This window comes from Drosophila sulfurigaster, chromosome 2L (assembly GCF_023558435.1).
Source record: "Drosophila sulfurigaster albostrigata strain 15112-1811.04 chromosome 2L, ASM2355843v2, whole genome shotgun sequence".
Classification (NCBI taxonomy): Eukaryota; Metazoa; Arthropoda; class Insecta; order Diptera; family Drosophilidae; genus Drosophila; species Drosophila sulfurigaster.
This window is the reverse complement of record NC_084881.1, coordinates 27,557,595-27,584,107: the sequence shown is the minus strand read 5'-3', so window position 1 is coordinate 27,584,107 and position 26,513 is coordinate 27,557,595. Positions and strand designations below refer to the sequence as shown.

General features: G+C 35.3%; 1 protein-coding gene across 1 annotated transcript in view; it reads right to left on the bottom strand.

The window, feature by feature from the left end:
• LOC133850396 (uncharacterized protein DDB_G0288467-like) overlaps positions 1–25,883 on the bottom strand; it is a 57,277-nt gene extending 31,394 nt beyond the window's left edge. The window contains exon 1 of the mRNA XM_062286488.1: positions 25,683–25,883. Coding sequence (XP_062142472.1) covers positions 25,683–25,696 — 14 coding nt within the window. The 5' untranslated portion in view covers positions 25,697–25,883. The remainder of the gene's footprint in view (positions 1–25,682) is intronic.
• Positions 25,884–26,513: the final 630 nt, after the last annotated feature.

The following is a 26,513-nucleotide window of genomic DNA, read 5'->3' as shown; positions in this document are numbered from 1 at the left end:
TATATTTTTACAATGACTTTATCTGCATATTCATTACTTAATAATTGTTTCACTAAAAATTATGGGGGTGAATACTTTCTTCTACGTTTAAGTCTGCATTAAGCAGAAGTTATTTGTGCCATAAACAAAATATGTTAAGTATTCAATAATCAAGTTACAATATGAATTAAGATTATTTATATTAAAGCCTTCAACTTTATTCTTTTCTTTATTTTTGTTCATAAGCTTCAACTTTTTCTACACTAACCTCATCAAGCAAAAGTTCTTTGCATCATAACTTAAGATCTCAAATTGTTAAAGTCTGAACTTCACTTTAAAAAACAATCATTTTCAATAACATATTCTGCTCTATTACAAATCCATGTCTAACTCTTTTATTAGCTTAAACTTTTTCTACATTAATCTCATAAGGCAAAATTGATATGTATCATAGACAAGGTGCTTAAGAAGTTCATGTCGAAGCTTCAACTTAAAAAGAAAATCAAAAAGAATATTCTTTTCTGATCTATTACAAATCTATGCTCAACTCTTTCTTTTTCTCTCTTCTTAAAGTATCTTAAGCAAATGCTTGGGCAATTTTTAAGATACATCTCATATCTCTGACAGTCTCAGCATCACCTTAAGCTGCTTTTGCATTTCGCCTTACCGCAAATGTACTTGACTTAGTGCATTTCATATTCGTCAATAATTTACAAGCTGGAGTTTTCTTCTTAGCTGATTTTACTCTGCTCTCCCTCTCTCTCTCTCTGTCTGAGAAGCAACACAAGCAAGCGTTGGCACTCTTCTCGTGCTCTCGATTTTCTTGTTGTTGCTTTGGTTTTTTATTTGCACGGAAATGTATAATTTTTTCCGAGTCAAATGTAAATACTTTTAGCGTATTTTTGTGGGTTTCATTGGTTGTTGTTCCCATTGCTGTCATTTGGTTTCTGGCATGCAGGCGAAATGTGGGGCGGCGAGGGGGCAGGGGGCGTGGCGCATGCAAATGACACGCCTGATGCTGCGTAAATAATTTTAGCGCTTGCCATGCGCCAAAATAAAATGCAAAATAAACATTTTATTTCTATGTTGGCTGACGGCTGCCGACTACCGACTACCGACAACAGACTGTCTGAATGTGCCGGAGGAGAATGGAGCTTGAGCTGTGGAGAGTGGTGAGAAGGGGGAAGTGGAGTGAACGTATTTGGGTCAAGTGGTAGTATGCGAATCTTACGCAATCCGCAGCGGAGACGGAAGCTGCAAAACACTGAATTTAATTATGCATAAGACGAGAGTTGCCAGTCGCCAAGTTCTCTCTCTCTCACTCTTTCTTTGTCTCTCTCTCGTCTTAGCCGCAAAACCGTCAAAATGCAACCAAAACCAGCTGCGCTTTTTGTGTGTGACACGAGTGCGAATGTGAATGTGAATGTGAATACGAATGTGAGAGAGTATGAGTGAGTGCGGTTGCCAAATGTCACGTTTCAACGGCTCAATTTGGCTTAGAGTGGCTGCCAAAAACTTGCCACTGCAAAACCAATTAAATTCACAAAATACAACAACGCAACAACGGCGAGACCAAAAAAAAAAAAAACCTGACAATTTATTCGCATGTTATTTGCATTTGAACTTCAAACATATATCGATAGCTAGACAATGGCTGAAAGCATAAATAACGCCGTGTGACAGAAATTAAATGAGGGTCATGTGCTGGCCCACATAAATATGCAACACATTTTCTTCTTCTCTGTGTATGTGTGTGTGTGTTTGCCTTGAATAGCCCAAAGAAAGAAGAAGGACGATGAAACGAAACGAAACGGTAAACGTAACGAAATCTGAGCCAGCATCGCAAAACATTCTGCTGACAACTTGGCAAACAAATTTCGTATCGAAAGAAATGCGATAAGCAAGAGAAGAAAAGAGAAGAGAAATGGAGAGGAGAGGAAGAGAGAAAGGAAGGTGAGGGATTGGGTCGTGGTTTCGTTTTGTTGACAAGCGGCACAAGGTCAAGCATTTAACCCAGAAGGGTTTAGGCCCCACAAAAACGAAATTGAGCATCAAATTATGGAATTGAATGATGGTGGCGAATGATATAAAATATGTACGCAAAAAGACATTGCCTGGCCTGCATTATACTGACGACGCTTAAATATTTAATAACTGGCACAAAGAAGCAATTTTACAACTTGTTTGTCCCCCAAAAACACAGAAAAGAAAGTAAGACAAGAACAAAAAATACAGCAGACACTCACAAATTGTAAATCTTTGATTTAAACGTAATTCTAATTTAAGAAAATTTCTAATTTGGGTTTAAGTGAAAAATGAAGTAAACCTATTTTAAGAAAGACAATCATTTTATTTCTACAGTCTATTTATTTAAAGAAAATTTGGAGGAGACAACGAAAATTTAAGTAAAATTAAATGAAACACAGTGCGACATTATTCTTAAAGTGTATCAAATTATATACCGCAAAGTACTAAAACGTACCAAATAATATGTCATAAAATACTGTATTATACCAAATAATATACCGCAAAAATACTAGAATATGCCAAGTGATATACCGTAAATTAATAAAGCATACCGAATATCATATTTGGTATATCGATGATGTTCTACATTTGGTATATTCTTAAAATACACCAAATAATATACCAAATAATAAAACAGCGAAGATCATATTTGGTATATGAATGGAGTACTACATTTGAAATATACCATAGAGATCAAAATATACCAGATTATCAGCCAAACCATAAAGAAGTACTTCTTCAATAACTTTTACAATTCTTATTCGATCGCAATCAAATTCTCAGAAGTATATCAAAATTCTAGCTTTGAAATGAACAAAATTAATTTAACCACCAATGTACTTAAAATAATCTGTATTTGTAACTCCACAAAACTCTTTCTTCACTTCACTTCAATTACTTTAGGAACTTCAATTCCAATACCTGGAAGTTTGCAATTTGTGAGCTTCTACTGTACTTTGACTTGTCGCAGCTTTGTCCTAATAAAGTTCTCTCAGCTCAGCTCGCCCAAGAGAGATGGCAACGTACTCCTTCAATATTTGTCTGTCTGGGATCCCCAACATTTACCTTAGTTTGCTCTTGAGTCTGTCTAGTCCGCCATCAATCCATTATACGCACTTATTGTGTGTGATGTTCCTCTTGTTGTCGTGTGTGTGTGTGTTTGCCAGGGCGCATTTCTTGTGCCTTTATTGCCAGAGCTTGCCGATGGCCACTGTTGACATTTCCGCTACCAGACTCCTCACTCATTCCCCCTTTTTGGCTTTCGCATAGCGAGTTGTCGTGTCATGCTTACAACATACGAATGCACATCATGCTGATGAACTCACGCACACACTTCAAGCAATAGAAGAGGAATAGAGACAGCAATACAAAGAGAGAGAGAGAGGGAGAGAGAAGGAACGAACACATATGTGTAGTTATGCATGAGTTGTCGTAGAGAAACACGCACACACAAAGCCCAAAAGATTCTCCTACTCATTGAAGATGACGCAAAAGGCGATAATGTTAAGCGTCAGCTTTTTGAAACAATTTCAACACATATTCCACAAACACACACACAAGCAGTAACACACACACAGCTGAAAGATGTCGAGTGGCAGAAAGCCATAATAGCCAACCCGTTATGTGTGTAGACGTTGCCATTATCGTTGTTCCATACTTAGTTATCCTTTTGAATGTCACACGCAACACATTCACACACATATTATCTGTGTGTGCGTGTGTGTACATACTCTTCTTCTGTGTGTGTTTGCTGTGTTTATAGTGGCAACAATTGTTGCCCAATGATTATGCGGTCGAAGACAGCAACCAACAACCAGCAGCCAAACAGCCAGTTGCTTTGATTGTTGTTGATTTTCAGGGTTGCCAAGCACACTTTAATCACATTTTCAGTGTGTTGTGGCAACAATCTTCCTAATGCTGTCAAGATTGAAACTGACTCAAATTTTAATTCTAAATGTTAACAACAATTTGTGTTTATCTCATTTCAATGAGTATTTGTTAGCTAATAATTATTCTAAATCGCAATTGCCAAAAATTTAACCATCGCAAACATTTTAAGTTTAATATAATCAAATATTGACAGTTCAATATTGATATTATTAATAGTCAAAAACATTAAAAGCACGAAATAAAATGCGTCCATTAAATATTATGTTCAACAACAATAAAATGATAGATGAAAACATTTTAATTCAAATACGTTAAAATCTCAATAGAAAATATGAAAACATACCAAGCATTTTAATTCGAAATTTAATTTAATAATAGTCAAAATAATTAAGGCATGCAATTGGCTGTTATAAATAAATATTATGTTCAATAACAATCAAACTTAAGTTTTGTGAGTGGGAAATTGGTCAAACAAATATTACATTTGAAAACAATAAAAGTATAAATAGTAAAGAGGAACATTTTGAAAAGTTTATTAATCAAATGTCATTTGATTTGTATAGTTATCACGTAAATACCAATAACTTATGTTGATCAAAATATTCTTCTCAATACGAGTTCTATTGGTTTTCAACAAATTTATTTTCTAGAAGTTTAATTATTTCTAGAAGTTGTGATAAATAAAGGTTAAGTTCAATAAGAATTAAAATTAAGATTTTAGGTGTAAAAAGTCTTAAACATTTTCATTCTAAAACAAGTTAATGTTGCCTAATAATAACTATAAAAGCGTATAAAAAGCGTGCTTAGAAAACATTACAATTCAAATACAAGAAAATTTCCATAGTTGAAATGTAAATATTAATACCATATGCACAACAAAATATTCTACCCAATACAAATTCTATTGCTTTTCATAATTGTTGAACAAATCTATTTCTAGAAGCATGCATTATCGTTCAAAGATGTCCTTAATTGTAAAACAAGATTTCTTTATTAATTCCACACTTCGCATTCCTTGCTGTCCTGTAGGAATCTGGAATCTCAGAAAAGTTTTGCTCTGGCATCTTACGCCTTTGGCTGAGAGTATAAAAATCATAGCATACTTTTGTGCGCCTCGTCGCACAATTAATACACACACACACACAATCACATATACAAAGATGTGGTGTGTAATAAAAGGAAGGTTAGAACAAGTGCTAGTCTGTGTTTGCTGCTGTTATTGCGCCATCATGTTGTTGTGTGTGTTTTTTTTTATGCTTGCTCAGCAGCTGACCTTCAACTACTTCTACGACTAATACCAAATAGTACTACACGGATAGACGCCCACACACACACACACACACACAGACACACAGTCACACACTTGGTTGCCATTATTTCGGTTGACTATTTACGGAATTGCTCACAAATTGATGAATAAGTTGTTTTGCGTTGTTGTTTGCTCGACGGCTTGCTTCTTGATTCTTGACTCGCAACTTAATCTTGATCACAATCGCAATCACAAAGCGTTGCCTTTGTCTGCTCAACCGTGTTACTGTCGCCCATGTCAGACTCCTAGTTCAAGTCGAAGTCCATTCGTCCTGCTGTGTCTTAATCAACTGTATTGTCTGCCTTTTAGCAGCAGCAGCAGCAGCTGTGTGTGTATGTGTATTTTGCTCATTGCAGCAATTTGGCCGTGTTTTTCTCGCACTAAGCAAACAGTTGAAATGACAACAACATCAACAAGCACAACAACTGGCGCAATTGCCAGACGTATGTGTGTCTGTGTGTGTGTATCTTGGAGTAGGCAAAGCAACTATATTAATAACAATCAACTTGTAGGCCATGCAGATGTGGATTTTGGCCAACAACAACAACAACTACAGCAATAGCTAAAGTCCATTCAAGTGAAAACAACAAGCAAGCAAGCAAAAGCAAGTAGCACACACATTAACACACACATAAATACAAGACTCTATTCAACCAAAATACACACACACACACATACTTAGACACACACTCATGTGTGTGAAATTGTTTCTTTATGCGTTTTTGCGCCCATTTGCAGCTGTTGAATACGAATTTTGATAGTTTGTGCCGTCAACTTATCTATTAAACATTGTCTTCACATTGTTTGGGACTTGCTTTTGCTTGTTTAATGGCTTGAGAAATTATAAATACTACAAGCTCCCATTGTCTGGCTACTGATGGCCCGATTGATAGCAAAGCAAATACTTGTCCAAACAAACTGGACATTGCAAACAGCAAGTCACTGCTTAAGGGCGAAAAGTGTTACGGAAAATTCCACATATTTAAGGCAAAAGAGAAGGTTAACCATACAGGAAAGTAATCTGAGTTTAATAGCTTTAAAAAGTTATGTAGTTATGTTGTTTCATCTAACTGACTGAACTATCAATGCACAGCTTTAATTGGTACTACATAGAAGGCCCTCTAAAATGGTCTTAATTTTGTATTTTTTAACAGCTTTAATAAAAATTTCTATAATAATATATCTGACTTGTCTAACAAACGAACTCACAACCTGTAAAAGCTCAGAGGCTGTAAATTCTATGTAACATAGTAAACAACTTTTAATAGTACAATAAGGCAGGGTTTTTCTTTCAAGTATTGATGAATGTTGCGTCTTAAAATAAGGTTAAGTCTTATTGAAAATAACTATCAATTTTTATCTTTTAACTTTTTTTGAGTAATTTTTGGAAGCTTTATAAATTCCCTTACAATATTGTAGCAGGCTGTCATGATCCTATGACAAAGCTGGCGAAACAATACACAAATTTATAGGACATCCTTTCAAGTGGCCAAAATGGATCAAAGCTTTATGATCAGCGATAGCCACGAGTGCTTCATAAGTTCAACTGTCAATTGGCCTCGTCGAATACTCATTGTTCTCGTCTTGCCATTGACCATAAAGAGAGAGAGAGAGAGAGAGAGTAAGAGCGAGAGAGACAAATACAATGGTCGGACTTCAGCTGAAAGCTCAAGCAAACTATTCATAACGAAATAAGAGCATTACTGCCATATCATCAATTAGGATTAATGAATTATGCTGCTGCTGTTGTTGCTGTTGTTGCCCAAAGTTTGCTTAGTGCAGTGGCCACGCAGTTGAGTTGAGTTAAGTTGAGTCCTTGTGGCAATGTCGCTGCATTCTGGCGACAACAAACAAGGACACACTTAATCAGTTCGACATTATCAGCGTGACTTGCATAGCACTTGGAAGCCACTCGACGATTAGGAAGCATGACTCGGCCCCTTTTCGAGTAGCTTCCCTTATGCACAAAGCAAAGCAGTTAACCATCGACTTCGAGTTGAAGTTGAAGTTAAGAGTTGAGAGTTCGAGTTCGAAGTGAGGGCAAACGCAGTAAACATTAATTACCTGCCATGTGACATACAATGGCTTTAAGTGGCCACCTTTCAAATTTTATGCGTTCCACGCAGACATATTTGCCAGGGAGTTTCGAGTTTCAGTTTTTGTGGTTTTTGCTGTTTTGTTTATTTTTTTGTGCAGTTTTTTGTGGCAATCAAAATGGGTTCGTGCAACCCACAATGTCTAGACAATTCGCTTTGCTTTACAGATCATATAACTGATTTATTTTTATATCGCACATGGCGAATTAGCCAAGGCATGAATGGAAATTAAGCCCATGCTGTCTGACCTTTGAGCGTTGAGTGTTGACAGGTTGCAGGTTGAAGGAGCTCTTTTCGCTGCCATTTAAGCGCCTTTCCATGCTGCCACCAAATTAATTGCAATTGCAATTTGCAATCGCATTCGCAATCAATGTTGCCTCAGCCAAAAGGCGTGGAAGTGGCCGGCGGCAAGAGGAGAATGCAACATAAAGTCGACCCAATTAAATTTTTTCTGCCATCGAAGCAGCAACAGCAGCAGCCGGGCACTCAATGGAAAATTATACGGCAAGTGCAGCCAGCGGCTTTTCACTTGCACGCAAATAAATAAATCAATAAAAAAGAAATCCAAAATGAAAGCGAAACCAAAAGAAAAGAGTGAGAGGGAAAAGTGCAGGAATAACACACAATAAAAGAGAGAAAGTAAAAGAAAATAAATTCGTTTGTCGCTTGTCACACACACACACTTCACTTGGCTGTATAAAAATGATTCAAAAATATTATCTTACACATTTTGCATAATTTCTGCAGCTGTGTGTGTCACACTAAGCTTCACTGTAAGTCTTTATTTTACTTCGAAAGTGTTCTCAAAAAATTCAATGAAATATAATATTTTTTTAGACAATTTATTTTTTGCTCACATTTAACTTTAATCAATTGAGTTTTTGGAAGTGAAGTTTGAGTGTAAAATATGCATACTTTTGTTTAATAGACAACTGTTTATATCTTAATTGAAATTAAGATTCTTTTGTAATGTGTTCCCTAAGTTTGATTAATCGATGTGTATTATAATTTATATTAATTATTATAAGTTCGCCGACAGTTTAACTTTACACAATTGAATTCTTCTAAAGTAAAATGTGTCTAGTTAACGATCATTCTTTTAATATCCATCTGCTTATACTTTTATTGAAATTATTGTAATTTATAATGTTTTATATTCTCTGAGTCGATGTATCTTATACATTAAATGAAATTAAAATATGTTCTATAACTGTTTAACTTCACAAAACTGAGTTCTTCTTTAGTAAAATAATCCCAACCTCAGTCGCAATCTTTTACCAATCAACTGCTTACATTTTCATTGAATTAAATGCTTATTTCAAGCATTTTCTATTCTCAGACTTTTAATAAGCTGCATTTCAAAATTCACAGAAAATGAAAATATATTTGCTGACTATTAAGCTGCCATTAATTGAGTTCCGTTTACATATTAATGCAATTAAATGTTATTAGTAGTAATGAAATTTTTCAATCCAATGCAATTCAGAAATTAAAAATAAATAAAATTTACACATAATTTACTTTGCTCACTTGAATTGTGAAATATTCATTCACCTGCATCGTTTAATAATCATTAGCTTATAATTTAATGAAATTAAAATAGACTTGTCTATTTTCCGAATAAATTCAAAGAAATTGAAATATCTGAGTTGACTTTTGCTTACATTTTAATAAAATTTACAAGCCGCTGCATAACATAAATTAAACTCAATGCAAATCTAGCTGCTGTCTATTTTTCTGGCATTAAAGTTGATTAGCCGCATGTTTGTGTTTAAGATTGTTGCTAAATCCAATTGTTGCTACTTAGGCAAGAGGCCATAAATAATAGATTAAATTGCAACTGACAGTTGTGTCTTCTCTTCGACTTAAATGTGTGTGGTTGTGTGTGTGTGTGTGTGTCTCTTTAGATTGTCAACATGACAGAATATTGGCGAGCTTTGTGCACAGAATTGTGACAAATAGCTGAGCATTGTGTAGCTGAATTTGTGTATTGTATCTATTTGCACACTGGCTTGCACAATAATTATTGTGCTAGGCTTAATTTAAATAATTAATAAATTACACAGCAAACTGGAGAGAGAAAGGGGAGAGAGAGAAAAGGGGAGAGACGGATGCAGGCAACAGCAGCTAAAAGTTTCTCATTAAACAAATATTTTCACAGCAGTTAAAATTTATGTTGCCAACACCCACCACACACACACACACACACACACACTCTTGCCAAAATATAAAATTTATGCATGAAAACTGCTTGGCCAAAAGAGGGGGCCGAGGCGGGGGGTCATGCAGCAAGTAGTATAGTGTAAACAAGCGAAGGCAGAAACAGAAGCCAGTCAGGCAGAGAGAGGGAGCTCAGCTCAGCAAGGACAAGCCAAAGGACACATAATGCAAACATGTGACTTCCGCATGCGGTGCAAACACTTGCAGTACACACACACACACACACACACACACATGCGCATACGCATGCTTACACACGCACACTTGCTCGCAGGGCATTCATAAAGTTTGTGCCATAGTCTCATAGTTGTTAACAACTCGAGCGGCAGGCAGAGTCAGCTTGTCCGTCCGTCCGTCCAACCGCTTTTAGCTTGGCTTGTACGCACACAACCCCTTCCCCTCTCCCCTTTCCCTGCCCCCTCTCAGATAGCAGAGCCACAAAGACATAATGTGAAATAACTTATTGCCCTTAAAATGTCATTTATGTCAACGGTAAGATAAGTTACGCATACGCACCGTATACTCAATGCAATGTGCAACGCGCGCGTCTTCACCTACTCTCCTCTCTTTTCGCCACTCTCCTCTCCAGTCTGACTCTCCTTCCGCTGCAGGTTGCATGTTGTTTGCCTGCCAGGCTTGACAACAATTAAAGTCAACAGGAAATGTGACACATTTAACTTGGTAAATAATATTTTCAATTATTTAGCATAAATAATATGCATCACACACACACTAACACACACACACTAATACACACACGAATGCGCATGTAATTTAACACATGTTTTGCGTTTCCACATTGAAGTATCCTGCGGCATTTCCAAAAACTAATTAGCTACTCACAGTGCCTTCTGCTGCCGTTGCTGCTGCTGTTTGTTTTAACATTTTGCACTTTGCGGGTTTCAATTTCAGTCAAAAGCAGCAGCAACAAAAACAACAACATCAGCCTGAACTCTATTGTAGTCTTTTGCAAAATTCAAGGGTTGAGTCCATTTGTAACACGATTCGAGTGTCCATGTCCGTGTCCATGTTTTGTGCTCGCCATTGTGAATGACCCTTGTCAAAAGAATTTTTAAATTGTATGCGATTTACACGCATTTTAAATAACTGCTTAATTAATTAAATCTATTTCAATCGCATAAATTAACAGCTGCAAAAAAATAAATGCCAAATGAAATGAAATAGTTTTGTCACATGCTAATTGTTATGTTGATTAATTTGTCGATAAATTGAAATCTACAAATTTTTAACTAATAAGTCAAATCAGATATGAACATATGAGAAGCTTAAATACAATAAAAGTGGAAGAAAATTCGTAAAAAGGCGAGAGAACATTAAAAATAGAGAAATTGGTAAAATTAATAAAATATACTAAAATATGCGAAAATCAATGTTGAAATATACCAAATTCAATGTTTGATATATTCATATACTATTACATTTTAAATATACCATAGAGTACAGTTACTTACTGTAAAAATACTGAAATATACCGAATCAATGTTTGGTATATTCATATACTATTACATTTTAAATATACCATAGAATACTAAAATATACCGCAGTCAATATTTGGTATATTCATATACTAAAACATTTTAAATATATCATTAAGTACATTTGCTCACTGAAAAAATACTAAAATATACCAAAGTCAATGTTTGGTATATCGATATACTATTACATTTTAAATATACCATCGAGTTCATCTATTTACTTAAAAAATACTAAAATATACCAAAATCAATATTTGGTATATCGATATACTATTACATTTAAAATATAGTAATATATACCATAATATACTAGATTATTAAACACTTAAAAAATTAAATAGTAACATAAAATATATTTCTAGAATTCATATGAATAATTAAATAGTGTATTCTAGAATGTGAATAAAGTAAATTATATTACAAAAAGATACTCCTATCATCTTATTTCTCTTTTAAATTTAATCAGTATTGGTGGAAAAACCTTGTTAGTTTAAAAACATATTTTATTACCATTCTTATAGTGTTGAATGATGACAATCATTATCACTTATAAATATTGCATTCACTGTACTTTAAAATTAAGAAATATGTTTCCCTAACATTCTAATAGTGCTCAAATTATCAACACATAGAAATATTGCTTGAGCTGAGATCAATCGATGCAGTTATTCAAAATGCATAGCACTGTGCTGTGGCTTTCAATTAGACCGCCAACGAGCGAATATTTCCATTTTGGTTTTTGGGTCAAAAAACGTAGGAAGCATTTAACCAGCCAGCTCACAGCAGTTGTCTCTCTACCTCTCTCTCTGTCTGTCTCTTTCTTCCAGTCTCTCTTTCACACACACACACACAGACACACATACAATTACCAAAGATTTATCGCTTGTGCACTTGGAATTGATGACCAGGGCCTAATTGTCATCCGATATGAGTCCACCGCATGACTCGCATTGTCGGTTGCTCTGCGACGTTGCTGCTGCTGTCTCTGCAGTTGCGTCTACCTCTCGCCAGGGGCCGCCACCAGCACATTTATACACTTCAAGCGGCACGTGCATAGTTTTGCATGCTGCGCATAACTTGCAACTCACACACACAAACACACACATGTTGGGTCGTAATTTTTACACACACACACATACCAAGAGAGAGAGACAACAACTGTGGGAGCGATTTATGTTTGACTTTCGCATGTGGCTGGCGGTTTGGGGTGGATTTAAAAGTCTCCCAAAGCGCGGGGGCAGCAAAGAGCGAAACGAAGAGAAGGAGAAGAGAAGGCAAAGCGAAGGCCGGAGGCAGCCTAAGTCTCAACTGGAGAATTCCTGTTTGATGCTGTCGCCTGCTGCTTGCTATTGCCATAGACTCAGACTCAGACTCACGAGTCAGAGTTAGAATTGTAGCTATTGCTTTTACTATTGTTGTTGCTGGAAAGTAAGTTAAGACTGTAGAGACTTTGCAGAGTTGTTGTTGTTGGCCGCAGTGGCTGATAAATCGCCAGCAATTTATTATTGATAACACATTGGTACATTGATTGTGTATTAACTGAAACTGTTTGCCAAAGTAAAGTGACATTGATATATGGCATGTACATGAAATATCGCTTGTTCCGACTACAGCCAGCAAGTGTTTGTATTTCTCTCTCACTCTCTCTCTCTCTCGCTCTCTATTACCCACTCCCTCTCTCATTGTGGCAATCAACACCAGAAGTTGACGCAAGTTATGTGACCATTCTGTCCTTCCGTCAATTCGCCAGTTCATCCGCCTGTTAAAAACTTAATGCCCAAACATTTGACATGGCCTTAAAAAATTATGACAGCATTTTGTTTTCATTTCGCATGCTGCCAAACGTAATTATTTATACTTGCATCAAATATACATATATATATGTATATACATTTTTATTAATTTACGCACAGCTCGGAAAAAAAAAATTGATACACGGTGCAATTAATGACACTGTTTGGCTTCAATCCTTTAGATCAGCCACAGACAAATGCATCAATTAATAAAACACATCAATGAAAATTAATTATACTTATCAAATATTCCGCATTAATTGCCAGTCAATTTTATGTTGCTGCCGTAAGCTCAACGCTAATTAAAATGCCTGTTTTATTTTAATTAAATCAAACCAGTTTTCTAATGCAATCATTTGACAGATTTTTATGTGTTGTCAGAATATAATGCAACTTACTTATATATTTTAATTAAATACATTTCAAATGGGAGCAACTATAAAATGAGTGAATTTGCTAATTAAAAACAATTTTATATTGCTAGCAAATATTTTCAAATTTTAGTTGAATTGAAAACAATTTTCTATTGCTTGCAAATATTTTACAGAATTTTTGTATGTTGAATAAAACCAAAACAGTATTCCTAAAATATACCACAAAAATACTTAATGAAAGGCTAAATTTGGTACATTCTAAAGTACTAAATTTAAAAAATACCATAGAGTGTAAAATATACCATTAAAACAATGCTGAATAAAAACAAAACAGTATCGTATTATTCCTAAAATACCAAAATATACCGTAAAATACTAAAACATACCAATGGCTGTATTTGGTATATTAAAAAGCACAATATTTTAAATATATCATTACCACATATAATTTTCAATGATTTTACGATTCATTTTATGTATTGCAAAATATATAAAAATATGTATATAAATTGGGTTTTTTGCTTATTAAATGTGTAAGCTGGTTAAATATATACTTCAGTTAACAATAATTTATTGTATTTTATGAAATATATATTTATAATATTTGTTGTTGATATATTTTTCTCTTTTTTCCATACAATACTTTTATGTATTCATTTTTTAAATAATTTTGTAAGTCAACTTTAGTTGCACACTTTAAAAAATACTGTCGACACACATATTTTGGTTTAATTTGAAAAAAGTGCATAAAATATTATTTATGTCTTTTTGATACATGCAAAAGGAAGCTGCATATTTAATAAAAACTCGCCTGCCACAAATAGTGGAACGTGTGTGTGTTTGTGAAGCTTATAAGCAAACAGGCAGCTGCTCCATATTAACAATAGCAGTCAGAACAGCAACTAAAACAACAACTGCAACAACAAGAGCAACAGCAACTACAACTACAGCAGATAGTGACAAGCAGGAGCAAACACGAAAGTGTAATCAACGCTTAAACACTCGCAACACAACGAGACAAACATGTCGCTCTTCTTGCCCAGCCGCAGACAATGGCTGACTGGATGACTGGCTGAATGGATGTGCCAGGCTGAAAGGATGAGGATGAGGATGAGAATGGCTGGTTGTAAGTCTGTCTGTCTGTCTGTCTGCTGTCTGGCTGACAAAAAAGCATGGACAAACATTGCGACACATTACTGTCAAAACTCATGAAAATATTTCACAACAGCGACAAGCGAACTGCCGCTGCAGGAAGAATGCCGCAAGAGGCAACCAAGAGAGAGAGAGAGAGAGCGTGAGAGAAGAGAAGAGTAGAGAAGACAGAAGCGAAGCGAGCAGCACATAAAACATACAGCAGGCAGTAAGAAACAAAAAAGTCACTAACAAGCATCATATGCCAGCAGAAATGTCAACAACAATGCAGCCACACACACACACACACATACAGCTCATTAGAGCTGTGACAAGGGGGCGTGGCAGCAGCAGAAAGAGAAAAAAAAAGGGATTTAGCATGCCGGCTTAGCGGCAGCCGGAAATGCAGCAGGATAACATTCATTTGTTGTCCTTGTTGTTGTCTCTTTTTCTCCATGCATCTTGTGCCCATTTTCATCGTTGTTGTTGTTGCAGCATTTTATGACAGCTACAAAAAGTTGCTGATGATGTAATGTTTATGTGTCGCTGACACTGTCAGTCTGTCCCCCTCTCTCCGCTCTCTCTCTCACACAGGCAGCGTCATAATTGCACCTGCAAGGCTAACAGATGCAGGAGAACAACTACGGTGGCAGCTGCACAAAAAGACAACGCACAATGACAGCCGAGAAAAATATGCCAAGTAGCTGACTTCACGTTGCACTGTGTGACATCGAAGTGAAGTGTGGGAGATGCCAAGAGCAGGAGGAAGATATGATGCATATCGCAAATGTCGTTTGCCGTCAGTTTCCAGTTGTTGCAGCAGGCATTTTGTTTATGCATGAACACGAATGCAACAGCAACAGCGAGCAGCGAGCAGACAGCAGACAGCGCAGCAATGTCGCCTCGGTTTCGCGCAAAAGCGCATCAGCTGGAAGTGTCTCTTTCGCTGCCACGCCTCTCAACATTTTTTGGGGGGCACTTTGCGCGACATTGAGTTATGATTGCAACGGCACGTGACATCTTCGGACCACGTGCCACAATCAGTTGCGTGTCTGCTTGAATTAAATGCTAAGCATACGGATTAAGATCAACTCGATAGGAGAAAAAAAAAACAAGTCGGATAGCTGCAGACGACTGTGAGACACTCGCTAACAATACTAATGCAGTATTATTCTTAAAATATACCAAATTGATATACTGGAAAAATACTAAGGTACACCAAAGCGTATATTTAGTATATAAATGTACTAATACATTTAAATAATACGTTGAATAATACGCATTGTCAAAAAACATACTAAAATAATATACTGAAAAATACTAAATTATAGCGAAGTATATACTTGGTATATCGCTATACTAAAACACTTAAAACAAAATTTATTATACCAAATTTATATACTGGAAAAATACTAAATGACGCCGATAGGTATATTCGGCATATCAATATACTAAAACATTTAAAATGTTGCCTTTTATAATACGCATTGTCAAAAACATACTAAAATCATATACTAAAAATACTAAATTATACCGAAGGCTATAATTTATCGATATACTAAAACATTTAAATAATAGATTCATTATTTTTAAAATATACCGAATTAGTATACTAGGAAAAAATATATGTATATATGGTATATCGGTATACTATTATATTTAAAATATACTATAGTCAACCAAAGTCACAAAGCCCTGACTGAATCCCCATCTCTAATACTAAAGTATATATTTGGTATATCGATGTACTATTTCATTTAGAATCTTGAAAATACCAGATAGTCATCTTTATCTCTATCTGGAACTTCTTATAGTCCCTATGATCAAGGTGTTTATGGCTATAAAGTCTCAGCTGTTGATGTTGATCAAGAATATTCATACTTTATGGCGCAGAGATGCCTTCTTCTGCGTACTACATATGCATATTTGCAGCAGACACAAAGTTATATACCCTTCTACCCTATGAGTAGCAGGTATAAACATAATTTGACTTGATTGCAATGTTTATTTCTGTCCAACTGTCATTTGTTATGCCAACAAGGCTATTTAAACAGACCAACTAGCAATAACAAATGTAAACTTTGCTGCTGTGTCGATTGTATATCTAACCAATTATAACCCCTTTCTAAAAACAACACGAAAATTGTATATTAATTTCGACGTGGGCAGCGCTCACAACGAACTATTACACACAATTAGGCAACGAGGAAAGTAAAGCAGCAACAATGGGCATCGAGATATCTATAAACACATGTAAAGAGAACAGGAAGCCGCATTGATAGAGGCAATTAACAGCTCGACACGCCATATTTCCCACATGCGTCGTATACGCAATATTTCGTATGCAGTGCTCGATGGCTGTGCGTGTAAAAGTATGGGCAAAAACAAAAATTAGACACATAATTAAAAATACAAAGCATAAAGCGTAATACAAAGACTAATGGCCGTCTGGCCAGTCGAGTCGAGTCGAGCTGAGCGGGAGCGACGATTAATTTATTGTTATTGCTTAGGTAAACAAAGGAGCCGCCACCCAAGAATCGAATCGAAGTGTATCCCTTGGCCAGCAGCTCGAGCATTATTATTAGTAAACCAAAATGCGTAGCCATAAATTACACAAGCAGAAGACGAAGAAAAAAAACTGCTCGAGCGCATCTTAAGAATGAAATCGGAGTCATCGAAATGAAATGAAAACGCGCACGCTTGACAGCTAGTTCCAGCTCCCTTTCGTAAGTGGGTCAGAGAGGAAGCCACTCGATTCGTCCCTTCGGATATATATGTATATATACATTCGATACGTGCGTGCTGCGGAAATGCTCGCAAATTTGCGCTTTGAATTTTTCGCCGGCGTGGCGATCGTGGACTCGCATATTTTATTTGCTCTTTCAATCAGCCAAAAAATACGAAAATACGAAAACGTAAAAGCGGAAAGCCTTTTGCCAGCAATAAAATTATTGAAAGATTGATGAAAGCCGCCGCCGTCGCCGCAGTCCGCAAATAAAAACCGAAACTCGCCCTAAAATTGGGTGCACAACAAATTGCTGTTTGGTGTAAGTAAGTTTAGATGTAGCTTCAAGTCGCAGGTCGCAGTCAAAGAACTTAAGAGACACCCCAGGAATGTCGAGTCGTTGACATTGACATGGGACCAGCAGCAGGACAACAGCAAAAGCAACAGCAATAGCAACAGCAATAGCAACAAAAACTACAGTCAGTGCAAAAGATTTATGGTCAAATAATTAGCAATGCCGACGGCAACCACGCCCTATTTTAATACTCTACAAAGTGGCGAGCGTTATCAATGGCTTTGAATCATTTAATTGATTAGCTTAGGAACATATTGAAATAGTAAAATCTCAAATTGTTTCATATGTTTTATAAATATTTGAAAATTGAATTATGTTAATAAGTAAAATGTTATTTTATTTATTTACTTTATCTGGTATGAAATACATAGTTTTCCAGAAAAAAAAGTTTTGACTGCTATATATTTAAACTTAAAATAGAAAATATATTTCAATTATTTTTTAGTTTATTCTTAAATACATATACTTATTATTTTGTATTTTATATATAATATAAAATTTGTATATTATCGATTTCCATAATTATGTATTTATTATTTTATGATTATTTGCACATTTCATAAATTTTATTTCTTTTTTTAATCAATAAAAATCAATTGCATTTATAACATAGTAATAGTAAAATGTCAAGTTGATTTAATACAAATTTTTATCATTCAATCCGCAGATTCAGTTTAATCATTTGAATTTATAATTTTTAATAATTGTATTCTCTTTTAAGATCATTAAATATTTGGAAATTACTTACCTAAATTTGTAATTATTAAAACTCCCAAACAATTTTTCGATTTTCAATGAAAAAAAAAAACCAAAATAATACATTCTGGCTTCTTCTAACCTCGTTTCTAATTACTGTAGTGTATCTTTAAGTCGTTGTGCCCCTCCTTGGCAATATCATAGAACAATATACAGCTATAGACACACACAGTTCCATACAGAGTGGTGGACGAGAGAGGGAACGCTGCTGGCAAAGCGAGGTGTTTTAATTAATTAGCTTTTTGTTTTAATGCTGAACTTTTGTCCTGTGCTTTGTGTCCGGCGTTTCGATTGCGTTTTTACGACTACGCGCGACTAATTTGTGTAAATTAAATTTATCGACCAGAAAATGCCACACAGCAGAGCGACAGAAGAAGCAACTGAAGCAGCAGCGGAGGCAACGTGTAACACCTTCGGCCCTTCTGCTGCTTAAATTAATCATACGCAGTGTGCGCCAAAAACATTGCTGTACCCCAACAGCATAATAGCCTAACTGAGTACCGAATGCAGCTGAAGTTGCAGCTGTCTGTGAATTTGGGTCAGCAGCAGCAGCAACGAGATGTGCTTCGATTTCAGTTTCGTGGCTGTTTTGCATTTCGATTTTGTTTGTTAAGCATACGCAGTGTGGGCCGCATTGAGTGCGAGGGTGTTGCGCTCATCATCAATGGGGCTTTGATGGCCACTGCGCCTTAATGGCCAACTCACTCACTCACCAAGGCCGAAAAGTGTTTCGCCGAGTGCTGAGTAAATTTTTTTTTTCTTCCCTTTCCCCCCACCTCATTTTTGGCCCTCAGCCAACTCTCGCAACATAGGCCATGCACTTTCATTAAGTTTAATTAAATTCTCACTTTGTAAATGTCAATGCACACACACACACACACACACAGCGACTATCTATCTGCTGCTGCTGTGTTTGGGACGCAAAAAATGCGCCAACCTGAGCGAATTTATGGCCCTTGGCGCAAGGCGACAAAAATCTCTGGGATACTCGCTGAATGTGAATGTGAATGTGCCGCTTTCGCTCTCTCACAAATAACAGCACGTCGTTGTCGTTGTAGTTTTGCTTCATTTGCTGCCCTGTTTTTCGGGGCGGGCAGACATTGTTGGCTTTTAATTTGGCCGGCACGCAAACGTCGAGAGTTGAGTGTCGAGAGTCGAGTTGCGAGTTGCGAGACACAATGAACGCCTACTCTAACTGTGCTTATTATGCAACAGCGTTTTTATTAATTTTTGCGTATTTTTCATGACAGCAGCAAAGTAAATGCGAATGCCACCAAAATTTCTAAGCAGCGCGCGCAAAAAAAAATAATTGAGAAAGCGACTGCGAAATACCTACATATATTGAGTAAAACATATTTCAAAAAATACCAAAAATACTAAAATATACCGAAAGCTATATTTAGTATATCGATATAGTTCAACATACAACATATACGAAATATACCATGGAATACAAAAAATACCAAAGAATAGAAAATATACCAGGTTATCAACCAATGCAGCTAAGAATCGATTGTACCAAAAATAATATACCAAAAAAATACAAAAATATACCGAATAATGCATTTAGTATATCGATATAGTTCGACATACAAAATATACCAAAAACACAAAATATACCACAAAGTATAAAAATATACCCAAAAAATACTATATTACATCGAAGGGTATATGTGGTATATCGATATAGTTCAACATTCAAAATATACAAAATATACCATGGAATACAAAATATACCAAAAAGTAGAAAATATACCAGGTTATCAACCAAAGCAGCTAAGAAGCGATTACATCAAAAATAATATACCTTAAAAATACTAAAATATATCAAATGCTAAATTTGGTATATCGATATAGTTCTACATTTAAAAAATATACCACAAAGTATAAATAATATACCCAAAAAATACTATATCATATCGAATGTTATATGTATGTGGTATATCGATGAAGTTCTACATGGAAAATGTACCATAGAGTACAAAATATATAACAGAGTATAAAATATACCATATACTACAATATATACCACATTGTTAACCAAAACAGCAAAGAACCGATTACAGTATAAAGTTATAATACCCTACCGACCCTTGGGGTACCGGGTAAAAAAATGTATAAATTCAAGTCAAAAATTTTACCATAAACTTAACCATAAATAATTCAAAAAATGCCTGCCACGCCCCCAGCCCCCAGTTCGTCAGCATTGTCTTGCGCCTCTTGAGTTTATTTCGGTATTTTGGATATTTCTAAGGATATTTTCGTGCAAGGATATTAACCCCAATTGCGCGAGGCACAACTTGAGTTTTTGCTTTATTTTCGCTGTTGTTTTTTTTGTTTTGTTTTTGCAGTTGCCGCGTTGTTATTGTTATGACTGTTCCTCTTGTTGTTGTTTTAGTTGTTGTTGTTGTCGCTGGTTTTGTTGTTGTTGTTATTGTATCTGGTTGGCTTTTTAAGTGTTTCTTTAAGCGCCATAATCAGGCGCACCAAGAGCGCAAATATTTTAAGCGACACGCAAATATGCAAATACTTCTCCAAGACATATGTGTGACTATGTGTCTACGTGTGTGTGTGTGTTAGCCATGTCTATGAGCGTGTGTGTGTGTGTGTGCTGCTACTTAAGCTGCTTAGCAGCTAAGCAAACAAGGCTGCCAGCAATACCCTAAGGTCACAACAGCCGCCTGCCAATCGATCCGTTCATAAATGCGGCTGGGTAAACACAATGAGGCGGCTTAAAATAGCGAAGCGTCTGCTTTTATTATATTAATTTCAGTTGCTAATAAAACTTCGAAGAGTATATTTCATCTCAAACACTTGTGTTCTTGTATATACATAAATTATTTAAATAAAATACAATTAGCAACGAAATGGCTTTAAATTCATAAGCGAACACAAACTAAATTTAGCAAAGCAACAACTTCAATTACTTTTCCAAAACTTTTGTTTTAAATTTCAGAATTCTTTTGAAGGAATTTTAAAATAGTTTTGAAATGAACCTTTGAACCTTGTTTTTTTAAATAAGTTAAAAATATATTAAATTACATATAATTTTGAAATGCAACAATTTTAAGTAATTTACGATAATTTTGTTGTCGTATTTTATTTTTATATACAATTGGTTTAATATAACTTAGTAATGCAATCATTTAAAGCACCTTCCAAACTTTTCTTTGAATTATTTATAGATTTAATAAGAATGCACATATATCAATTCAATTTTCTAGGAGCAAAAGATAATTGTTTCAAAAAGAAGCTGGTAACACAAAAAGTGTTTTGCTCTTCTCTTTTGAATCTTTCTCCCACTCTCTTTGTAGATCGGAAAAGTTGTTTTATATAAGTGAATTTAAACGATAATTTAATAACTTATAATATACACAAAAGCTATTCATATTTATATATAGTAAATACCTGCACAGCCTTTTTACAGCAGCAAGAATTTCGATATACAATAGCCTAAAATTACTTGCTTGCTTTTAGTTCCGTTCAGATTTATTTATTTAAAATTAAACAATCAATAAGTTCAGCAATTGAATGGCTTTAAAAGCTTTCCCAAACTTTTTTCAAAATAAATTAAATAGAGTTAATATAATCTTCACTTATTAATAAATTGTTTATCACTTTTTAATTTAAACTTATTAGTATAAATATTCATTAGATTATTTTGAATTTTTGTAAATGGAATTTGTCAATAACTTCATAGCCTCAACTCTGCTAAACTTATTAGTATAAATATTCATTAGTATATTTTTGAATATAATTCTCTTAATCCTTAACTGTTAGTGCATTCGCTATTCGTCTAGTTACTTCTGCGATTTTCTTTATGCTGCTTGTACTTTATGTGTTTGTATTGTATTCTGTGTTGTATATTTGGCCTATGCATGTTTAAATTTTATGTTTGCCAATGTGTCGGTTCTTGGCCATAAATGCACACCCAAAAGACCTCTTCCACTCCATATTCCCTCTCGTATCTCCTCTTCCCCTCTCTCTCTATCCCTACTGAGTGCGAGTTGCTTGTCGAGTCAAATGTTTGGCAACATGTGCCACGCGGTGGCAACATGCGGCCTGCATATAAATTTGCCAAGTGACTCGCAGTTTTACTTGGATTTCTTCTTCAGCTCAACCCAAATTTTTTGCTGCTGTTTGTTTTTTTGGGTGCTGTTCTTGTTGAACATTTGGCAGAGAGTTGCCACATTGATTTCAGCTGCAAATTCGTAACATGGCGCTTAATTAAATTTGCTTAATTAATGTGAGCATGTGAGAGAACGCTCTCCGAAGCCTTTTTGACCTTTTTCCCATGGAGTGTGAGGCGATGGGGTCAATCCTGTGGTCAGAAGCTGCCTTCAGCTGTCAGCGTCGTCCTGACAGCAATAGCCGCATTATGATGTCAACTGTGAAGTCAACTGTAAGCGAGTGTTTTCCCCACACACACACACACACACACACACACACACACACACACACACAAACACACACTCACACACACATTCATTAATCATTACACAAAAGGCGGCAAAACGCTTTTTGGACGCTGCTTTTGCTCGCATAATTGTCCTCGACGAAGCGTTCGACCCGAAAGTACATAAAAAAAGACGAATAAATATAATTCACTTTGTGTGTTTAATTGCGCATAAGTGCATCTAATAGTTGCCAACGACCTTTGACTAACATCGAAATAGATCAAGGCTCGCTAATGAGAGCGCTATAATTAGTTTTAGTACTAAAATAAGTACATCGAGATAAATATAGAAAATGGAAGTTTTAGTACTTAAGTAACTAAACCCAAAGTAAATATAGAAAATGGAAAGTTTCTCACGAAGTTAACTACATATTAATTGAACTTGGACTCGCATTAATTGACACTGCAATTGATATAGATGAACTTCCGAAGTAATTCTCAAATATAGACCAAAACAAATGTCAAGCTAAGTTTGATGCCAATCACAAAGCAACTAGCTAAACGAAATGACATTTCATTAAAGAAATAGAGTTTGTTGAATCGGGAATTAAGTGAATTTAATTTAAGATACATATAAAGTAAAATTTATATATAATGGATATTAAATGATATATATAACATACATATTTATTTAAAAGTTATTTTGTATTCCACGATATTTTTGTCTTAACACTGCTATTTCAATGCAAACCATAATTCATGCTTTTTTGTTATTATTCATATTTTCTAAAATATTGAAAAACTTTTTGATTTATTTAAAAATAAATATATTTGTCTGTGATAACTAAGTTTGGTCGCAAAGTCTCGCCTTTAAAAGTATTTTTCAATTTTAAGCCCGTAGGTTGTAAGCACTGCTATTTTAATGTTCACATATGTATATATAAATAGATAGATATAAAATTAAAATATGTAAAATAAAGTTCAATTCAATTTATTTTAGAGACAAGCTCGAGTCGCTTTTCATTAAGAGATTTAATTTATTTTAAAATAGTCTATATAGTAAACAATACTTAACAAATTATAATTATTGCCAAATTCAAGTCTATGTAAAATGTATTTTTGAAGCATTAAGATAAAAAAAAATGTAATTTAAAATATATTTAAGCTATCTGAAGAATACAAAAAGTTAATTTTTAATGACAAAGAAATATTCTGTTAATAGTTATCTGAACTATTATAAATATTTTCATAATACGACTTCAATGTATAGTTCTTAATATTTAAATAAATACACTTTTAATATTATGAGAACAACTTCAAGGAATATAAAAATGAATATGGGTAATTCTCTGATTAATTTTCTACCTAAAAACTTATTTTTATTTTCAGTAAAGATTAATCTTATAACTTTTGATTAGCACTTTAATTTGCGCTAAGAATAATTTTCAAAAGTATTTTTTAGGTTGTGAATATTAAATTGAGATTAAGAATTTTTTATATATTTTCCCCTCAAGATACAATTTCCTAAACTATGTCTGCATTTCAAATAATCTAAAAATAAAGTTTTTGTCTTGCTCGCAAAAAGAAAAGCTGAAAGGATAAAGTGACATTTGTGAAGCTGAGACGATTTGCAGACTTGGCCAACACGTTGCAGTGAAGTGTGCATCAAATCAGCAGGAATTTGCCACTAAAAGCGGCAAGAAGTCAACGCGGCCTAAAGCTGAAGTCAAGGTGGAAAGCAGAGAGACATTGAGAGACTTAGCCCAGTTAAGAAATGCGCCTCTCTCACACTTAATCTCGCTCTCTCTCTCACTCTGTGCTCTCACATATTCTACTCTCTTTTCTCTCTCTCTCGTTTTGTGGTCGCAAAGCTTTTTGGCAATGAAACGACGGCAGTGAAACAAAACACCAAAGCAATGCCAAAAAGAGCCAAGAAACAAAAACAACAACAAAAACAACTACGAATATTTGTTGGCCAACTGCAATGTTCACCTTTTATATGTCGGTTTTGGGCCAGGAATTGTATATATATAGAGTATATATATTCACTTAATGCGCTCCCGTGTCCGTTTTGCTTGATGCGCCACGTTCTCAGTTGCCTGCATTTCATCCCCCTCCCCTACCCACGTCACCGCCCCCTTTCGGCCTCTTGGCCCACAACATGCAGCATTTTTTGGCCCGTTAACGCGTGACTTCGAGTGCCCTTAATGCTGTAAATGAATATTTAATGTTAAAAGCACTTGTCGAAAATGCAGCAGCAGCAAAGGGAGAGAGGCGGTGGGGGAGGGGTAAAGTGATGGGGAAGGGGGGGCGGAAGGAATTGCAGCCAATGTCCTGGGCTGCTGCCGCTTCACTTAACGAGCGAGTTGATTTTAAATTGTTTTTGCAATTGGAGCATGCGATTAAAAATAAATAGTTGCAGTTTCTGAGGCCCCAACAACAACAACAAAAGCAACAACAACAAGAACAACTTGAAGGGCGGCCACGCAAATTAGCGTTAACGTTAAAGTTGGCCTGCTGTTTGTGCCGAGCAAACATAGTTAACTTGGCCAACAGCAGCTGGCATAAATAATGCGTAGCCTCAACTCGAACTCGAGCTCGAGCTCAGAGCTCTAAGCTGATATTGTACAAAAGCAGCTCCTTAGAAACTCTGTTTGCCCAGCCGTCTTCTTCCTGGCTGGCTGAGACAAATGTTTATAAACCGCTTAATTATTCACTTGGCCCACTTTTCAGTCAGCTGCTTTGCCTTTTTCTTAGTCACCCTCCCTCCCTTCCCCCCTACGTTACACGCTAAACAAATTGACACAACAGCCCAGCGAAAGCAGAGCTCAGATTTTTGCGGTGCTAAGTTGAGGCCACATAAATCACAGCCAAACAAAAGAAGCAAGAAGAAAACCTCGAGCACCTTTTCAAGGAAATTGTTTTTGCCGCAGCTGTTTGCCAGCATTTGTCATAATTGTTACAACCATTTTTACACCTTCTCTTCTTAGGAAGATCAGCTGTAAATCCAATTGCACTTGAGTTCAAAAAGTTCCAGCTAATTTAAAGTTTACTCAAGAAAGCAATAATAATATATTTTAAGAAACTACTAATATTTTATAATTTCGTTTCATTAAGATTTTCTTTGCACTTACTTTGTTTGCCACATCGAGAAGCCGTCACCAAATCCATCACATATGTAGATGTATTGTCTTTGCTTCACCAAAGACAAAACCAAAAACAAATCACAAACACAATTGCCATATTCTTATTCATTTGCATACACAAAAAAATCAAAGCAAAGGAAACACAAATTATTGTGTTGGCAAAGACAAAAAGAAACACAAACACAAATGGCGCATTCTTATTCATTTACGCAAAAAAGAAATAGAAAAAAAAACAAAGCAAAGAAAACACATTAAATGCATATTGCCATTTCACTCTCACTGCACTTTTACTTTACTAGCCGCAATTGAACAACCACGCACTATTTCACTCACACTTATACTTCACGCACTTCATTATTCAATTTTCATTTTTTCAATTGCCTCAAAAATTTGAGACTCCCAAAGACATGAAAATTTAAAACTTTACACACTTCACTTTATTTCGTTGCTGCACACACTGCAGATTAAAAAAAATTAAAAAAATTGACTTGCATCTGTTAACCCAACACGTAATTCAATATTTCCACTTTGCCGCACAATAGAAAAAAACCGACGTGCGTTTGCAAGCTTCATTTGCCTTGCCAAACTACCAATATTGCGATATTATTAATTACACGTTATATGTGAATACTTTAACACAACCGAGTTTTATTTTTCGACAATTCAAAAGAGCAATAACCGGTTAAACCGCGTACGCACAAATTTTAACCGCCTCTTTTTTGCAACGATCTTCAATATTGACACTACATTTCTCCAGTGTGACCGTTCAATACTCAAAAACTTGAACGAAATATACTAACTAATTGGCATTTTGGCGCT